The sequence below is a fragment of the Tachypleus tridentatus genome, chromosome 7, assembly GCF_004210375.1.
Source record: "Tachypleus tridentatus isolate NWPU-2018 chromosome 7, ASM421037v1, whole genome shotgun sequence".
In the NCBI taxonomy this organism is placed as follows: domain Eukaryota; kingdom Metazoa; phylum Arthropoda; class Merostomata; order Xiphosura; family Limulidae; genus Tachypleus; species Tachypleus tridentatus.
Window position 1 is genome coordinate 183,411,337 of NC_134831.1, and position 21,245 is coordinate 183,432,581.

At 36.7% G+C, this 21,245-nt stretch overlaps 1 protein-coding gene across 1 annotated transcript in view; it reads right to left on the bottom strand.

Annotated features, from left to right (window-relative positions):
• Window positions 1-21,245, bottom strand: part of LOC143257433 (matrix metalloproteinase-21-like) — a 52,530-nt gene that overhangs the window by 7,363 nt on the left and 23,922 nt on the right. The window contains exons 2-7 of the mRNA XM_076516104.1: window positions 18,312-18,525; window positions 9,306-9,600; window positions 8,720-9,021; window positions 6,754-6,931; window positions 3,540-3,833; window positions 1,650-1,892 (exon numbers count right to left, since the gene is read on the bottom strand). Coding sequence (XP_076372219.1) covers window positions 1,650-1,892; window positions 3,540-3,833; window positions 6,754-6,931; window positions 8,720-9,021; window positions 9,306-9,600; window positions 18,312-18,473 — 1,474 coding nt within the window. The 5' untranslated portion in view covers window positions 18,474-18,525. The remainder of the gene's footprint in view (window positions 1-1,649; window positions 1,893-3,539; window positions 3,834-6,753; window positions 6,932-8,719; window positions 9,022-9,305; window positions 9,601-18,311; window positions 18,526-21,245) is intronic.

The window sequence follows — 21,245 nt, forward strand, 5'->3', positions numbered from 1 at the left end:
CTACTATTCTTAGAACAGATAAATTTTACCAAAGACAAACGGAAAATTTTGACACGATAGAGGTGTGTTGGGTAAACTGTCACAGAAGGTGTCCCATACGTTTTACGTCATTCTCAATTACCATATCAAGCTTAAACCCTAAAGAAATCCTCAAACATAATCCGTTGTGGGAATTTTATTTACTGATCCTTACAAGATCCCTCACGCTGACGCGAATTATATTCAAACCATCAACCCAGAGAAACAGGACATGATTTACAACTGAAGTATACTGTGGTCTTGAAACACTGTTTATCGTGTTGAAACTTATTATTTCGAATATAACTTGTTATTTTGATTATGCCTGTGGTGAAATTTGATTCCCCTAAGACAAGTAGTTTTTCACAATGTAATGCTCCCTAGTGGCACAGCGGCTCGTCTTTTGTAGTTTGTTTCCAAATTTCGCGCAAATCTCCTCGAGGGCTATCTGCGCTAGCCATCCCTAATATAGCAGTGTAAGACTAGAGGGAAGGCAGTTAGTCATCATCATCTACCACTAACTATTGGATTGCTCTTTTGCCAACGAATAATGGGATTGACCGTTACATTATAACGCCCCCACGACTGAAAGAGCGAACTATGTTTAGTGTGACGAGGATTCGAATCCGCATCTCCAGATTACGAGTCGAGCACCCCCTAACCACCTGGCCAATCTTTGCCAACACATCAAAACGTGTATAGGAAGCCATAGCAATTTTTAGTGCTTGTAGCACATTCTATCATTTGTTTTCTTCAAAGTTTTATTTATCCTCTCAGGTATGGAACTAACGAGGCCTGAAGGATTGGGGTATATTTTATATCCCTCTATGGAGCCTTTAAACACAACATTATGAAGCAAGTTTGATTCGACTTTAGGAGGTAACAGTAGGCAATTCTCTAGGGCGAAGAAAAGCTTTTGGCTACAGCTTCAAAATGCTTGGTGGTTAGGCCGCTCGACTCGAAAACTGGGGGTCTTGGGTTCGAATCTCGTCGCCGAACACGCTCGCCATTTCAGCCATGGAGTGTCATAATTATTCGGTCAATCCCACTATTCGTTGGTAAAACAGAAGATCAAGGCTAGGCGGCGGATAATTGACTAGCTGTCTTCACTTCCATCTAGACTAGCACTTCCAAATTAGGGACGATTAGAGCACATAGCTCCTAAATAGCTCTGCATGAAATTGAATAGAGAAACAAAATGAATAAAACTTTCAAAGTTCATTTAAACTTAACTCTTTCATATCAACATTTATGGAAAAAACAACTCTCACAGAGCCGTGCTTATGTTGAAATACAGAATAATAAAAAATGCATGCTGTCATTTTTTTTTTTTTTTACTTATCGAAATTAGAAACTGACCAACTTCAGGAAATTTGAAAGGAAATAGCATGTAGCCAGGGGTGAAATTCTCAAAAATAAAATAGAGATATTTAACTGGGCGAAGTGAAACTGTTTTGAAAGAGAAAAAAATACGCGTAAACATAAAAACGCACGCCACAGTTCCTCGAGTTCTGATAGTGAGATATTTATAACTTATTGTCATTGCTCTAGAAGAAACTTAAAGAGTTAGCGGACATGTATTTCGTTTACGATGAAACACATAGCAAAATTAAAACGAAACCAGAACCTACCTTTAAAGAAGTAGGCCTCATTTTTAGAGTAAGTCCAAACATGGACGTAAGCATCTATTTTACTGGGGATACCCTTCCATTCTGGCCTGATATTCCGAGGGTCACCATAGCGGGTCCGGTTGTATCGGTTCTCATACATCCAGTAATGGTCATTACGAAAGAAAAACGTGTTGTAGATAAGTTCTCCATCGTCTCTTCTCCGAACCCAGTCAAACACTGTGTCAAACCGTCCATCACAAGCTCCTTATTAATAAGAGAAGTATAAATACTTAAAAACAATATACGAGGTTCCATATATTTATCTTTAGTTATTAACGAGGAACACATATTACGGAGTTCTTTATATTTATCATTAGTTATTAGCGAGGAACACAAAATACGGCGTTCTTTATATTTATCTTTAGTTATTAACGAGGAACACATATTACGGAGTTCTTTATATTTATCATTAGTTATTAGCGAGGAACACAAAATGCGAGGTTCTATATAATTATCTTTAGTTATTAGCGAGGGACACAAAATACGGCGTTCTTTATATTTATCTTTAGTTATTAACGAGGAACACATATTACGGAGTTCTTTATATTTATCATTAGTTATTAGCGAGGAACACAAATGCGAGGTTCCATATATTTATCTTTAGTTATTAACGAGGAACACATATTACGGAGTTCTTTATATTTATCATTAGTTATTAGCGAGGAACACAAAATACGGCGTTCTTTATATTTATCTTTAGTTATTAACGAGGAACACATATTACGGAGTTCTTTATATTTATCATTAGTTATTAGCGAGGAACACAAAATGCGAGGTTCTATATAATTATCTTTAGTTATTAGCGAGGGACACAAAATACGGCGTTCTTTATATTTATCTTTAGTTATTAACGAGGAACACATATTACGGAGTTCTTTATATTTATCATTAGTTATTAGCGAGGAACACAAAATGCGAGGTTCCATATATTTATCTTTAGTTATTAACGAGGAACACATATTACGGAGTTCTTTATATTTATCATTAGTTATTAGCGAGGAACACAAAATACGGCGTTCTTTATATTTATCTTTAGTTATTAACGAGGAACACATATTACGGAGTTCTTTATATTTATCATTAGTTATTAGCGAGGAACACAAAATGCGAGGTTCTATATAATTATCTTTAGTTATTAGCGAGGGACACAAAATACGAAGTTCTTTATATTTATCATTAATTATTAGCGAAGAACACAAAATACGAAATTCTATATAATTACCTTTAGTTACTAGCGAGGAACACAAACTACGGGGTTCTATATACCTACCTTTAGTTACTAGCGAAGAAAACAAAACATGGGAGTATAACTACTTTTAGTGTCACTAAAAAAGTAAAGAAACACCTAAAGAAACACCAACCTGAGTTGATGTAAATAAACTAGTCTTTCTTCTCCTTTTAACTCAAATTCTCTGCTATTATTCTGAACGAAAATATCTATTTCTAACCTTACTTAATGAAAAAATAATTTTAGTGTAATAAGACCGACCCTCTGAGAGTTAACCCATGTAACATTAATTTATGAGAGAAAATATGATAAAAATTCGAGTATTTTCGTGGCTAGTATCCGATTTTGTGATTTTTTTCACCGTAAAATCATTTGTTTTAAGCTCAAAGCTACATTTCAGGTACAAACTGAATGTTGCCGTATTCTAGGTATAGTCTGAAAAGTGCTTTTGTACAAGGAATCAACTCGAAGAGGAGAGGGCGCCAACTGACAAACAAAGTGAAATATTGGGTTGGTTTTATTGGAAGGAGGAAGGCAGAACTGATATGTCGCACAGGTTCTAAACTTCATTTCTAACATTATAAGTCCGCCAGTCGGAAGACTTGTTAAAGAACACAGCTTACCGTAAATTTTCTGGACCAACTTTCGATCTACCCACCCGAGCTCGAAGTTGTTATTGGGAATAATCTGCGAGTAGATAGCGTACATGATGGAATAGCTGAGGTTTGTGTGAAGCAAGCCGAGCGCATGTCCAATCTCGTGCACAGAAACTTTCACGAGATTCGTCCCGTGATCTGAGCCAACAGTCAAGTACTCGTCATCATCCACGTGGATCTCGGCGTTGCTTTTCAGTTTTATTGCATGCGACAGCTGACCACCAGCACCGTCAAAGTGATTGGGGCAATTCAGATGGTCACCTGTAGGAAAGGTAACAGTGCGAGATCAGGTCACGACAGGTTAAAACAAACAACTTGGTTTGGTTTGTTTTGAATTTCGCGCAAAACTACACGAGAGCGATCTGTACTAGTCATTGATGATTTAGCAACACCAGGGAAGGCAGCTAGTCATCACCACCCACCGCCAACTATTGGACTACTCTTTTACCAACGAACAGTGGAAATTACCGTCACACCATAACGTCCCAACCGCTGAAAGGGCGAATATGTTTAATGTGATGGGGATTCGAACCAACGGCCTTCAGACTGGGAGTCGAGCGCCCTAACAACCTGGCCATGCCATGCCTAACCAACCAAACAAACACAGAAAGGATGACAAAATCACAGAATAAGTTTTGTAATATAGTTTATTTCTAAAATCTAGTTGGTTAAGATACTCAACTAGCAACCTCAGGATCGTGGGTTCCAATCTTGTCATTGAACAATTTTTGACTTTTCAACCGTGGGGGCGTTTTAATGTAATGCCAATCCCCTTATTCCTTGGTAAAAAAGTAGTCCAAGGGTTGACGATAGCCAGTGATGACTAGCTGCCTTCCCTTACACTGCTAAATCTAGGGCATATTGATAACATATTATTTTTCAGATTTTATATATAATAAACTCATTTCGTATCACTTAATTAAACATATATAGCTTCTATAAAAACTATTACATTTAATTTGTTTTAATGACGATTTTATTAAAGAGTTAGATCAATTTTTTATATATTGTCTTCTCTCCATTCCCGTGTAGAAAACCCGATTACATCATTAACATTCAGCTGGTCAGGGAGGAATGTGATTAGGTTTTGTTCTTTCTATTCACCAATAGTAAAATAGGAAATATATCCCATGTTTGTGTGTGTTTTCATCGTGTTAATACGTTAGACACGCAAACTTCGTGTGATTATATTAAATTCTAGTACTTATGAGAAGTGTTTAATTTCTAGCACAAAACGAGGCACTAAAACTTTACTGAATAACTTGTTTGTCGTAAAGTGAAAAACTACACGATGGATATTTATGCTGTGTGTCCATCCCGGGTATCGAAATTCGGATTTCTTTAGGGTTGTAAGACCCGACACTTGCAGATGAGCTACTGCTGGTGGGGTTCTGTTTGTGAAAGACCTCCACTAATCCACTGGGGGCAGCCAGTTGACAGGGTCTTTTAAGTGAGTATGCCCCGGTGGCGCCACTGGGCACAAACTTCAGTGAAAGAAAGACATGGAGTAGTTTTAAAAACATCCAGTCCGTTCAGCGTTCCTAGCAAAAGTACAGGTTTACTTTCAAATGTTACTCCATAACCAACCGTTTACAAATAATTCTATCTGAATACTGAAGAAAACACAGACAAACACGTGGGCCAACTGACTAAAAGGGAAAACAGCACATAAAACACACAGTCTGACTGTACTATTTACAAATAGCATCACAATAATCGTTTGTGCATGGAAAAATTCACCCTCTTACTGCTCACCACCTATCACCCCTACCATTTTTAGTCTGTCTCCCGAACTAAAACTTTATGGCTAGACAGAAAGATATAATTACTTTTACAAGAATGAGACTATATTTGTGGGGTGAATTTTTAATATTATACTGGGAAATAAAAATATAAAGGTTACGGGTTCTTTCGAACAGGGCACAAGAAATCGAAAACATATATTCTCTTTCAGCGATGTCACTCCATTATTTATCAAGGACAATAGATCTTAATTGCTAGTGATGGGACACTAGCAAAAACTTATTACATGCTGTAACAAAGGCAGCTTGTTTAAATAGAAAGCTATTTCTCCGTAAGGGGGCCAAAGACTCCCCGGAGGTGTAAGCTGTTGTAACCACTCGCACCAATATACAGCAGTGTGATCTCTTTCAGTCAGTCATTAGACACTTAAATGACGTCACATAAGAGATGCTTAACATTGTAATTTGTACTGTCGTGAAGTCAGTAAAACGTGCGTAATTCACGAGAACCATATCGAGCTCTGTAAACTACAACTCAACATGACATATGAACTTCAAAAGCGAGAAACAAAAATATTTGTTACTCTTAATTTGGGTTTTATTTACTTTTGAAATTTTTTGGAACCTTGCGGAAGTAAATCTAGTATCTTAGTTATTGGCACATCCGTGCGTGACACCTTATGTAGATATGTTACTAATAACATATACAATTTAGAAATTTTAGAACAGAAAGAAGGCAGGTACTCAGCACCACCTACCGCCAAGTCTTTTACCGACGAAAAGTGAGTTTCAACGTAACATTACAACGCTCTCACGGCTGAAGAGGCGAGCATTTTTGCTGCAAGGATTTGAACCTACGATCTACAGATTATGAACCAAAGACCAGAACCACCTATGTCACCTCTCGCTTTGTGCAACGTGCTAAACTATAAACATCACCACACTGTGTATTTAGATTCATATGCACTTAAAAAAATAGTTGTCTGATGGATTCCTGTCAACACTACAACAAACTTTATTATTATTTTTTTATTAAATAAAAATATTATTACTCTAACTGGCCACTGATATCAAATTATATTTATACAGTTTGTTTTTTAAATACTTTTATTAATAAAATTTGGTCTAAATTGTGATTTATGAAAAAGTACATAACAATCACTGACAACAAACCAATTAATAAATATAGAATAGAAAGTCTAGAAGCGACATCTATTTTTCATAAGTTTTGAAAAACTGGTAAAAAATATAAATAAATTGTTCAGCGTTCCTGGGAAGGAGACATTATTTTACATTTTTCGTTAAATCTGATTAAATCAGGGTTTTAACTGTTTATAAAGAACTGTTATAAGTACACACAACTTAGAAGTGTTTAAGAGGGAAACATATATTGTATGAGATCGTGTAAATAAACTTAACTGGAATTACGTTTCACTCACGTGTTCCGAATGCGATTAGAATATCCACGTCATTTACGGGCGATTTATTGTCTTCTATGAAGAGAAGTGGAATCACTTCGCTCCACATACGAAAGGCCAGTGCTATTGCTGCCCTCTGTGTGGTTACCGATAATTGTCTGCTTGTTGCTGATCTGATGAGTCTCCATGTTACAACAGTCTGCAATAATCCAGATGAATTAATAAGTAGGTTATTGAAAAAAATGAGCGAGAAAGAAACAAGTGCCGTTTTAAAAATGGACGTGAACGTCTTAATGTATTGTAATCACAATATACACAAAATAACAGCTCCACAAACGAAATATCTGTGTTCTATCCCCGTGCGCGGCATTATAATCTTATTTTCAGCGTTATATCAGGTCATTCCATTAGTAACGTCCAAACGTTTAATACAGAAAGTGCATCATCATTTCTTTGTAGAAGGCTTTAATGACTGAAATATGTTGTAGGGCGTGTATAAAAATGTTCAGACAAATAAAAGAAACTAACCCAACTCCACTGTTTCAGATCATTACTCAAATAAACCCTTATGAAGATGTATGTGTCTGAGAAGTCCAATAGGCATATAATGTTTTACGAGTTTAAAAAAGGCAATAGTGCAGTAGAAACTACACGAATCATTCAAGGTGTTTATGGTGCGGAGTCTCTCAATGAAAGAAAATGTAAAAGGTGGTTTCAGAAGTTCAGATCAGGTGACTTAGGTGATGCGCCAAGTTTAGGTCGTCCTATTGAGTTTAATGCTGCTGGCTGCATTTGATGAAGATCGTGCTGTAACAGTTGAACTGGTACAGAAGCTTAATTCAACCCATTCAATAGTTCACCGTCATCTGCAACAGCTTGGAGAGGTGTCAAAACTTAGAAAATGGATCCCCCCTGATTTGACAGAAGCCAACCTTAGACCAGAGTGGACATTTGCATTTCTCTGCACTCTAGTGAACGTAACTCACTTGGTTTGGACAGGTTAGTGACTGCATATGAAAAACTGATATTTTATAAAAATGTTAAGTGCCGCAGACAATGGCTCAGTGCAGGTAAACTGGCTAAAACACAGCCCAAAATGGAGATATACCCTAGGAAAGTCTTGTTAAGCGTTTGCTGGGATATTGTTGGTGTGATCCACTTTGAGTTGCTGCTATTCAATGTTACGATTACATCAGACTTCTATTCTCAACAGTTAGAGTGCTTGAATGTTGCACTGAAAGAAGAGGCCTACTTTGATCAGTCGTAAAGGTGTTGTGTTACATCAGGATAATACACGGCCTCATACCGAAAGGATCACATCTGCAAAGACAAAAGAGCTAGAGTGGGAAAAACTTTCACATCTTCCTTATTCTCCGGATTTTGTTCCATTTGATCATCGTCTATTCCGATGTTTGTAGAACTATCTTGATAGAAAAGAGCTTGGAACATATGAAGATGTCATAACTACTATCTCTACATTCGTTTCTTCCAAACCACAAGAATTTTATAGAAGTGGCATTCAGAAGCTTGTGAATCGTTGGCAGGAAGTAATTAATAATAATGGAACATACATTATTGATCAACTAACATTAAAAGCCTTTGAAATCCTTTTTCTTTTTCTGAACCTAAAATCGGACATTACTTAAGGAATGACCTGATAAATGTTCAGGCTAATGTTGACCAGCTACCATCCCTCTGGTGCATCACTTTGAAATTAAGAACGACAAGCGTAGATAATCCTCGATTAACTCTGCGCGAAACTGAAAACACAATAAACCAATGCAATCCTTCAAATCTAGAATAATACAACATTTCGCAAACCGATTTCCCAACACGAGAGCATAATAAACTAGAAGGCAGAGGAGTCGGCAGCCTTGGACATGAAAACTGTTTCTTTGACAGTGAAAGAAAATTTAGTGATCAATAGCGGAAAATCTTTACAGATGTTAAAAAGAATCACACATACAACTAAAGCGATAGTACCAACCGTTGTGAAAGCTTGGTTATATAAACCCGTCACGGTTGATCGTTTTTCTCTTCTCCGCTGTTCAATACTTTTCCCAATGTCCACATTTTCTTTCCTATCCACTTCACCATTTTCTATTCGTTTTATGTATTTCTTCAGCCATCGTCGTCTTCTGGAGACCGTGGTTCCAGGGGCTGTCGGAATGAGGGCTTGAAGTTCAGCTTGTGGAGCTAAGCCTATTTCACCAAGAATCCGGTCATTCGAACTCGAATCTTGTACAATTTCTCTTTTGTTTCTGCTAATAGGTGGCGTAAGTATAGAATCTAAACGAATAACGAAGATCGTTTTATTAATCAATGAATTAATCTCCATTATTTATTTATATTCGGAAACGATAAGATTGAAATGAGCCAATAAGCAATTACTTTCTATCAATTACATGACTCTAAACGACGCTAAACATACAAATTCTAATTATAATTTGGTTTTATACGAAGGTACATAATGTATTGCTGTCACTGGTCTCTTGTTGGGTAAAATTTAAAAAAATAAAAATACGGTAGTTATGAACAAATATCCTTCTAAAATAATAGAAACGTTTAGTTACAGAGGTCCTTCCGAATATCCAGTGACTGGAAAGGAACGGCCGCCGACTCGTCGTCAGCATTGCCACAGCGAGATTCGCTCATAACTCGCATAGTTTCCGCGTCTAGACGACCCGTTTCCGGCATGTTGTACGTTCGTTGATACCGTCGAATAGCTTCCTCGACATCCGTGTCTGAGCAGGCATGGCCTGAATGACTTTCCTGGTCAAGAGCTTCCCTCACCTCACCAAACCGAAACACTACGTCCCGTTTATCCCGTGATCCACAGCGGAGGTAACCGTAACGCGATAGAACTTCCTGTAAAAGAAAATACCACCTTTATATTCAGAGTTGAACTCGGACGAAGGGGGGGGGATTCTCCCTGGCGTACAGTATATTTAATTTGTCGACATTTTAATAATAATTCACTCCCCAAGCTTCATGCACACCCAAACACAAAAAAAAAACACAACAAAAACCACTTAAATACCACATTAATTAACAAAACGGTAAGTCTGGTGGCTTGTAGTGCTAAAATTCGAGTTCCGATATTCTGGCTGGACACAGTACAATACTGCAGTTCAGTAATTCTTTATTGTGTAGGTAAATCATCTCCTGTTAAAAGTAGCTTTTACCATAGTGTATCATACACGTATTTTACTACCTTTACAGCTTGGTTTTAGTTTTAAGGAAAGAAAAATGACAAGAAATGTAAATATGGAATATTAAAAACAAATCTTAAGCCTTACTTCGGTAAAAAGGATGAAATTGTTTTGTTGAAACAGTCTTGTGAATTTCTGGGTCAACATTTATCTCATTTCTATACTTTAATTTTATATGCCTCAATCCAACTGGAAGTCAAATATTTTGTTTTTTGTGGTAACGGTGCCTGGCGCACAACGAATTTACATAATTCAATTTATGTTAATTATAATTATTAATTTGGGATTTATATACATATGTTACTATATTAGTTTTATAATGCCTTAACATTTTACTTTATTCGTTACTATTTCAGTAAATGGTAGTTTCATAAATTTAATGTATTACTGTGAACTCCCTTACGTACTATCGCAGACCGCCAGGAGTCGCGAACCAAGTTTGGAAACTTCTGCTGTAGTTTATTTAAATTTGAAATTCACGGGAATTTTCATTCGCGATTTTACATTCAATATTGTTTCGCGGGTTTCAACTTTTGCTGAAAAATGAAATTGAAAATTTATCACATTTCTTCAAACATCAGTTGTTTTTTTTTTAAATTAACGTTTTTCATAATACTTTGTAACAGCGCTATGCAACTATGGCTCAGGTCGCGTCATTATTTGCTGTTTGCAATTATGAGTTATCTGTATTTTGCACACTGAGAACAGTTAGGCCTACTTAAAAGGCTCGGCAGGTATAAAATTACTTTCAATTTTTTTACAGTATTAAACAATAAACTAAAGAATAAATAATATTTGTTGTAAACATATTTGTTTGGATTTCGTTTATCACTCATAAAGGATTTTTATTTCGCTGACACTATGGTTCACGGAAATGTACATACCATGAATAATAAGGAAATTATTGTAGTCGATTCTATAACTACAACAAAGAAAAACTACACACAAAATGTTACAATAAAAAAGAAAATTGACATAAATTAAAATTGAAGTGAAACAACGTAAAAAATGCAAAACAACAACAACAACAAAGGTTTAGCTTTTAATATCAGCAACAAGTGATCGTGAACTGTAGTGTCCGCCCGAGTGTCGCCTGTCTCCCGTTTGAAAAGCTGTGTACGCAGACAAAGCTCAAAATTCACTTCTGAAATGACGGTAGAACAGACATGAATAATGTTGATTTCAAATTGTATTTAACAATCAGAATATTCTATAATAAGTTGTTAGGAATAGTCACATTTCAAAAGCTCGGCATGGCCAGGTGGTTAGGGCACCCGAATGAAGGTCACGTGTTCGAATCCCCGTAACACCAAACATGCTCGCTCTTTCAGCCGTGGGAGCATTATAGTATGATGGTCAATCCCACTATTTGTTGGTAAAAGAGTAGCCCAAGAGTTGGCAGTGAGTTATGATGGCTAGTTGCCTTAACTCTACTTTCACACTGCTAAATTTGGGATGGCTAGCGCAGATAGCCCTCGTGTAGCTTTTCGCGAAATTAAAAAAAGAAAGAAAATCAAAACGTCATAATAATAAAGACTTAGCCTCGTAATCTTAACATGAAACCAGAAGCAATATTAAGTTGTTGTTACAAACGTTCTAGAAAATTCATAGAACATATTCAGATGGTTACTCACTACACTTTAAAAATATTACAAAAGAAAAATTAACTGAAAATTAAAATATACAAAGTAAGAACAATGTAATAAAATCCAATAACTACACAGGAATAACGAATCGATATTATTTAGCTTCTGTCAGACTGTACACAAAATTCAGTAGACTCCTCCTCCAGTGGCACAACGGTATGTTTGCGGGCTTATACCTTTAGAAACCGGGTTTCGATACCAGTGGTGGGTAGAGCACAGATAAGCTCTTGTGTAGCTTTGTGCTTAACTACAAACAACAACATAATTCAGTAGAAAATAAAAGCACTGAAACAGATTCAGAAAGAAAACAACAACACATACACACAACAACAACAAGTAAACAATCTGATACAAACAACACAGTACATGTAGAGAAATTTCATGTTGAATAAATAGGACGAATATAAATTAAAGGTTTAATCTGTGATGATAAAATATAAACATTGATAGATGTTCCCCGATACAGTGTAAAAATGTTGTAATGGAGTGTGTAAATTATAATGTTGACTACACGATTTAAAGTGTAGTCTAGATGATGTAAAGCATTGATTACATGATGCCAAGTGTTGAGTGCACAATGTAAAATGTTGACTACGTGATCTAAAGTGTTGACTACATGATGTGAAGTGTTGAATACATGATGTAAAGTGTTGACTACATTATGTAAAGTGTTGACTACATTATGTCAAGTGTAGATTAGATGATGTCAAGTGTTGAATACATGATGTAAAGTGTTGACTACATGATGTGAAGTGTTGAATACATGATGTAAAGTGTTGACTACATGATGTGAAGTGTTGAATACATTATGTAAAGTATTGACTACATTATGTCAAGTGTAGATTAGATGATGTCAAGTGTTGAATGCATGATGTAAAGTGCAGACTACATGATATCAAGTGCAGACTACATGATATCACGTGTTGGCTACATGATGTCTAGTGCAGACTACATGATGTAAAGTGTAGAGTGCATGATGTAAAGTGTTGACTACAGAATGTAAAGTGTTGACTACAGAATGTAAAGTGTAGACTAGATGATGTACAGTGTTGACAGCTTGTTATAAAAACGATTTTGACTGTGTGATACAACTAGTATTATGTTGTTGTTTTGAATTAAGCACAAACCTACACAATGGGTTATCTGTGCTCTGCCCACCCCGGGTATCAAAACCTGGATTTTAGCGTTGTAAGTCCGCAGACATACCGCTGAGCCACTGGGCTAGTATTACGTAGGAAAACAAGAGAAAGTTCTCAAGTCATCAAAGTTAACGGACATACAATTCTATAATGTTGTTAATCTGGGGAATCAATGTTTGTTGAACAGAATAAATGTTATTAAAATTGTTCCTGTCTTGTAGAATAAATAAATAATAACACTATGTAACACAAATTTTGTTCCTGGATAATATGCGTTATTTCTTAATTACTTATGTTGTAAAAGTACACAAAATGGTCATTATCTCCTTCAAACTTTGCTTTTGTGACCTGGATAATGAAATTTAGGAATTAACCTATTTTCTATGTAAAAACGGGCAAATTTGCACATTTTCATTTACATAAGGTCTGAATAAAACAACATATGAATCAAGAATTACATATATTTATACTAAAGTTATACAAAAATAAACAAAAATGTTTAGAAGTAAGTAGTTTTCGAGATTTGCGACTGTAATGTAAATCACTTTCACGTATCAGCCCCCAAAGATAGTCTTCAATCATGTTTTCGTTATACGCTTCTTGGTAGCGGCGTTCAAAGTCCAGTACATCTTGGGGGAAACACTCGCCTTGCTTCTCTGAGTATGCTCCCATGTTCTCCTTGAATTTATCAAGATGAGCGTCAAAGATATGAACTTTCAGGGACATCCTGTAGCCCATTTTGCTGTAGTTCTTCACCAGAACCTCAATCAGTTCCTCATAATTTTTCGGCCAAGTGATTGCCCAAAAAGCCCCAAACCACTGCGACAAAGCTGCCTCAAGCGTTTTTTTCTTCCTAATGAGCTTCTTGGGGAATTCTGTGCAGTCCAGGATCTTCTTTATTTGTGGTTTAACGAAGACACCAGCTTTAACTTTTACCTCAGACAGCTTAGGGAAGAAAGCTCGAAGGCACTTGAAGGTTGCGGACTTCTTATCAAGAGCTGTGACAAATTGTTTCATAAGACCCAGTTTTATGTGCAATGGTGGGAACAACACCTTCTAAAGATCCACTAATGGCTCACACTTGACAATGTGCCTCCCCACAGAGAACTCGGTCCATTGTGGCCAGTGCTTCCTGTTGTAGTGCGTTGCTGTGTCCCTGCTGTCCCAAAAGCAAAAATAATAGGGAAACTTGCTAAAGCCTTCTTGGAGACCCATCAGGAATGCCACTTTTAAAGTTTTCGATAACCTCCCAGCCTAACTCATCATACTTCAAGGCTTCTAGCAAGATCTTGACGCTGTTGTATTCCTCTTTGAGGTGCACCGAATGAGCCAAGGGAAGAGACGGATACTTATTCCCGTTATGGAGCAGCACAGCTTTGAGGCTTCTGGATGAGCTATCAATGAAGAGGCCCCACTTGTTCGGGTTAGAGGCAATTCCAAATGTCTGGCACGGACCGGATACATTGTGGCAAAAGCAGAGCCCATCTTGACGAGTAAAGAAGCTTGAAAAATGACGATGATGCTTCCTCTGACTTGCGGCTTGCACACTTTCATCTAACAAGTCCTACTTCTTGAGCCTAAATGTCAAAAGCTCGGCATTCGACTTTGTTGGACCTAGATCTCTGATCAAATCATTGAGGTTTCTTTGGTTGGGGTAGTATGGGTTTCTCTCACCATCTGCACCTTTGAAATTGTAAACTGGATTCTCAACATCTACCTCTTCATTTGATTTGCTGCTCTCTTCTGAAGACGGTTGCTTTCTCTCTGGCAGAGTGGGTACAGGGAGCTCAGAGCAGTGTGGCACTGGGCGATGGATGATGGAAGGTCCAGATGCATGATAGCAGATGCATTCTTGCCAGTCCGACGTTTGGAAGGGTCCACCATGCAGAAGTAGCAATTGCTTGAATGATCAGTGGGTTCACACCAAATCCTTGGAATAGCGAACTTCATGGCTCTCTTTTCCCCCTGTGTACCATCCTGCAAAAGAACAAAATAAAATTGTTATTATGAAGAATAAATTTATTTCATCCACAACAAATATGTAAGAGGTTCATGCAAAACATTTTATATGTGATGTTCTTTCTATGCTATTGGAAATTAATAAAGTAAAATAAAAAGATATTTAAATTTTAAAAGATCTGAAATGTGTACAATATAAAATCTTACTATTCAAGCAAACAAAAATTGTCCGTCTTACCTTCTAGTTTTTTGTTGTTGTTTTTTTTTTGCAGTGCTCGCAGGTAAAATGAGGTGCCCAGGGTTTGTCTTGATCCCCGATAGGCATGCCGAAATATGCCTTGTAGGCCTCACACATTTTAGTAGATGCTGTCACAGAGTACTTTTTCGCTCTTGTCTTGATAAATTAGCCACATACATAGCAGAATGCGTCTAGAGAATGCTTGTAGCTTCTTGATGCCATCTCTGATAAAATCAGATAGGTCTATGTGTTCACTTAGGCAGCTAGAGCTAAACTGAAGTAGTGAGCCCCTGTGTGTATATATATATATATATTACTACGGAAAGTTCTAGCAAATTCTAAAAGGTTCTTGAAAATTCTTGTAAGTTCGAGAAAATTTTTTATCAGCTACTCAGCACTGAATATACCTGGAATGTTCTAGAAAATAGGTAAATTTGAAAATTTCATTACCCAGGTCACAAAAGCAAAGTTTGAAGAGAAAAATAGGTGTTTTTTCCATTTACTTTAGGCATAAGCAATTGAGAAATAACATTTTCTGTCCAGGAACAAGAAAAAGTAAAAATTATGTTACATAGTGTAATTTTAAGTTATTGTAGTACCTTGAACGGGGGCTTTACTGATACGTAATTTGCTTATGTAATCGCAGTTTTCATACATTACGAAATATGAGAACTTCATCGACAGCTCCTGACGACGCTATAATAGTGAAATATGGTTTGGTTTGTTTTGAATTTGGCGCAAAGCCACACGAAGGCTATCTGCGCTAGCTGTCCTTAATTTAGCAGTGTCGGGCTAGAGGGAAGGCAGCTAGTCATCACCACCCACCGCCAACTCTTGAGCTACTCTTTTACCAACGAATAGTGGGATTGACATCACATTATAACACCCCCACAGCTGAAAGGGCGAGCATGTTTGGTGTGATCGCAATTCGAACCCGAAACCCTCGGATTACGAGTCGAGTACATTAACCACCTGGCCATGCTGAGCCCTTCGAAATATTGAGCTAACAAAGTTACACCTCATAGTTACAGGTGGTGATTTTAGTTACGTTTATAGAAATGCGTCACAATAAACTCCTCAGATTTGTGTTAAACAAAGTTAAGATTAATTAGAACTGGTAAGTTTTTTTCTGTCGTAATGTAGTGTTCACGATACAAAAATTTGCTGTGAAGTTACTGCGCGAGGGATAAGGTTTTAAAGTCGCTCATAGCAACGGTACTCTCTTACCTCAACATTATTTATGAAATAAAGTTTAGAACGTTCTATTTTTAAAAGTTCTAGTTCTAGTTTTATAAAATGTTACACTTTTGTAAGTACATTTTGAAATATTCATTATTAATGGAATTGAATAAGCTTTTATAATTTTACTCAGTCAAGGATTTCACAGTTAATGGCGTGACGTGGTCTGGTAGTTAGGATGCCCCGCAATCTATGGGTTTCAGGTTCGAAGACCCTTTATTGAAAATGCTCGCTCTTTCAGCCGTAGGGGCGTTATAATATATCGTTCGATTCCACTTTCACTGATAAATGATTAGACCAAGAGGTGGAGGTAGATGGTGTTAACTATTTGTTTTTCCTTCTTAATTATGGACAGCTATCTCAGAGAACCTTCGAGAAGCTTCGCGGGAAATTCTAAAGAAATCAAATCCGAATTTTTTCTGTTTTGTTTTTTTGTTCAAGTTGAAAGAGATGTTTCTCAAGGTGACCCCATAACTCCTCCATCTCATTATCAGCATCCTTCTCTGTATTAATTATGACCTCTGAAACAAGGGTCTACACAGTGTTGGTCCGAACTTAAAAATTAGTGTTTACACCGGCGATTTCCGATGATTTTCCCATTGACCTAGGTTCAAGACGTGAAAAGAAATATTCTCTATCATTTCGTTAAAATATGACTGAGTAAACTCTATATCAATCAGAGAGATCAAATTTCTATGCGTGTGTAAGTGGTAGACCTCAGAATTAAAAAGATTAAAGAGATTTGTTGAGTTACCATTCAAAGCACCAGTGTCTGACAAAATAAATAAATAAAACAGCGCCACACACACACAGCCAGATATATATCGTCGACATTTAAGCACACTTCTGAGAATTCTGGTAACCTAATGAATGACACAACAGCGCCGCCATATCTAGCACACACACAGCCTCACTGCCAAGTTGAAGTTTCTAAGTCAATATTTCTTTTAAGTCGAGACGAGATTCAAATACATTTAGGTGTGCATGAAATAAAGTGTTAAATAGGAAGATTAATATCCCTAGTGTCAGCTTTAGTAATGAATAGCCATAAAATAAACAGTTGTCAAGCAACATTTAGGACGCATCTGTCTGCTGTTTGATTATGGAAAAAAATATCACACATTTTGTTTTTTATAAATATGAAAAAAACGCGACCAAAAAAATAAAGTAAGGAAAAGTATCTAACCTATGAAATAACACGTTAAACATAAAAAAAAATTAAAAAGTAATGACAAACATCTACCACTCTTCATATGTTGGGGTTAAGAGCTACACTTAGAATATGTAATCACTAGAAATTTCATAAAAACAAGCATAATATATTGATAACAAATTAATTTAAGAACCATAAACTTGCGACAATAAGGCTTAGAAAACTTTCAGATTAAAGGGATTGAAAACATTTAAGAAAAACATGTGTGACACATAGGTTCCTTATTAAATGATTGAAAAACTTAATATTACACATATATATAAATATATATTTATTACTATTTTAATTTGTGAAAATATAAATGCAGTTACAGATGTCGCTTTTACCTCAACAGTCACAAAGTAATCTAAAAGTGAACCTACAGTAGCCTTCTGTTATCACCACATTTATTTTTGTGACATACCTATAATAGTTTCCGTTTCTGTCATTGATTCGTTTACTGACGACATACCTACGTAGTTTTCCTTTCTGTCATTGCTTGGTTTACTGACGACATATCTACGTAGTTTCCCTATCTGTCATTGCTTGGTTTACTGACGACATACCTACGTAGTTTCCATTTCTGTCATTGCTTGGTTTACTGACAACATACCTACAATAGTTTCCCTTTCTGTCATTGCTAGGTTTACTGAAGACATACCTACAATAGTTTCCCTTTCTGTCATTCCTTGGTTTACTGACGACATACCTACAATAGGTTCCCTTTCTGTCATTGCTTGGTTTACTGACGACATACCTACGTAGTTTCCCTTTCTGTCATTACTTGGTTTACTGACGACACACCTACGATGATTTTTCTTTCTGTTATTACTTGGTTTACTGACGACACACCTACAATAGTTTCCCTTTCTGTCATTACTTGGTTTACTGACGACACACTTACGATGGTTTCCCTTTCTGTCATTGTTTAATTTACTAAAAACTTGTACTTACTTCGGCTTTCTTCTCTGTCGTCACAAGGTTTCTGTCGTTAACTACGTTGTATCGGAGGCTGTCAGGCATGTCCCTGAAGTGATAAACGTTTTGGCCTTCTCCAGATGAGAACATAAAGAGGAGGATAATGAAATTAAGCCAACGAAAGATATTTTTTGCCATGACGATTCACCCCTCAAATTTCGGTGAACGACGAATATATCACAAGTATTGGCTGAAACAGAAATGAAATTCATAGTAATTAGTCTTCTTTTATTCGTAATTAAGTTCAAAGAGACACAATGGACTAATTGCTCTGTGCCCACATAGGGATCGAATCCTGACATTTAGGGTAATGTGTTTAATCTTACCGCTGAGCCACTGTGGAGAAGGCGCTTAGTAGTCCTAGCTTAAGAAAGATTTCAATAAATTCTCTCCAGCTTCTAGCTTGAGGTCATGCGAATGGGCAGTGGGAAATATTTGAATTTGAGGAACGCCAACGATTGGGAGAACTTTTTCCTCGTTACGTTATCGTGACCACTGAATTCAAAACCTAAACAGCGACTTTCCACAATAGTTAAATACAAGCCTTTATTCCCCATTCAAAGGGGTGGTTCGCAGCTCAAAACTAGGGGGGTTACATCCCTATTGCCTTTACTCGGTTCTGTCGTCTATGATCGTATGGGTTTCTGCTTTTGTTGAAACTGTAAAAAATAACTAAAATTCTGAATGAAATTCACACCAGAACTACTTTACTTCTATAACGTCCTGGATCAAGACACATGTTGTACTATTACCTCACTCTTTGTGTGAAGTAGGGGATTATTTGTACGACTAAAAACAAAACAAAAGGCTTTATAACTAGTGTGGCACTCAGTAGAGCGAAAACCACCACCATTCTCTCAAGAAATTCAAAAATGTGTCCGCATGTCCGTCGTTACAAGCGGATACGGATCATTTTTCGTAGAACTGTGGAAAATAATATTCTACATATGTCCACCAACTTTCCTTAAAATTCAATTATTATTTAATGAGTTGTCGACTAAAAATAGTGTGAAAAATTTGGTCCTCGTGTTAACAAATAGGTTTTTGTTCTGCTTTGTTTTGCGTGACCTCGCTGTAACCTTGACTTTCGATCTTATAATGCACCTACAGTTCCAAAGTACGGAACGTACATTTTTGGCAACGAGATGTGAACCACAGACCACTAGGTTCAAGGTCTGCCACGTTAGCCACTATGACAAACAAACTGACCCAACAAATGATTCACTGTATGCAGTGACATACTACACCGTAATGTGTAACAGACTGTCCTAATTCATAATATTCTTACCGTAATGAACATTATACTGTGCTGTATTGCGTAAAATGTTACTAACAAGAGATAATGTGATGAGCGTCACAAAAGAACTATAGGTTTCAGAACCTGTATTTTCCTAGTAAGAAATGCATACAGACGTGTTACTGCCACAGTGCTACAGTTACTGCTGTATGTTCGAGAACTCGAATGACATTAATTAAAGTTTCGTGTTTCGACTAGAAATGAGGCAACGTGTCAGTAACATAGAAATGGAAGGGCACGTGATCTTGTACTTAACGTTATATATATATATATATATAAACGGTAAAAAAAAAACAACGAATTAGTCACAAGTAGAATTTCCCCCTATTAAACGTTCTGAAAGGAAAAGAACCATCAAAAACATCAATATTTCTCCTAGAATTTTTGTTAAGGAAAGACAACCAAAAACGAAATAGGAATCTTTATTTTATGTATACGAGCGTGTTTATATATGCTTATATATATATATACTAGATAAACCTATTTAATACGCCCTCCAACGGATACTTTATACAACATTGTTTGTTTTGAATTTCGCACAAAGCTACTAGAAGGCTATCTGTGCTAGCCGTCCATAATTTAGCAGTGTAAGACTAAAGGGAAGGCAGCTAGTAATCATCACCCACCGCCAACTCTTGAGCTACTCTTTTATCAACGAATAGTGGGATTGACCGTCACATTATAAAACCCCACGGCTGAAAGGGCGAGCATGTTTGGTGCGACCGGGATTCGAACCCGCGACCCTCGGATTACAAGTCGAACGCCTTAACACACTTGACCATGCCGGGCCCCATACGACATTGAAATGCTGGATCTGACCTGCCACAAAATAAGGGAGAGTTTCCCTTTATTGTTGTCCTCCATTTTTAACATTTTTAATGTAAGACAGTTTGTGTAAGAGATGACGGAGGACTTCCTTTCATTGTAGCCCTTTTTTTTTTTTTTTTTACAAATGTGACAACTGGGCTAGAATCGGCCAAAGATAATAGAGAATGTTCTTTACACACTTCGTGTGTAGTTTGGAACAAGGTGAAAGTAGATCCTATAGTTTCTCATTAAAGTGGAGGATAAACCACACTACACACTTCTAGTCAATCACTGTCCACAAAGACATCTATCCTTTTTTACGTGTGTCAGAGATGAAAGTTTATGGATTGGTTGTCAACTACCAGACGACAGTTTTTTTAATGTACTTCACACTTCATGATTGGATACGTCCAGTACTGACAACTTTGAATGAACTGGCTAATTAGGATACTGTCAGATTTTATTAGTCTGTCCATTCGTATCTTCCGCAAGTTAGTCGCCAGTGGTTGGCAGTGTTTTCTTTTTTTTTTCTACTTATATACTTATTGTTTTTACGATTGATATAGCTGATAGGCTCGCATGACAGATATACAAATTATGGAAATACGATGAAAGAAGGCACAATACTTATATACTAGAGAAATGTCACCTATTTCTCCCGTGCAAATGAACTATACCAAGGTATAGTATAGTTACTTGTTGATGGCTTAAACAATGTTTAGTTGTTATCTGATCAATCAGAAACTGTCATACGAGTATAAAGTTTATAACATTACATGTTGTCACACTATGCACAGTAGTAGCAG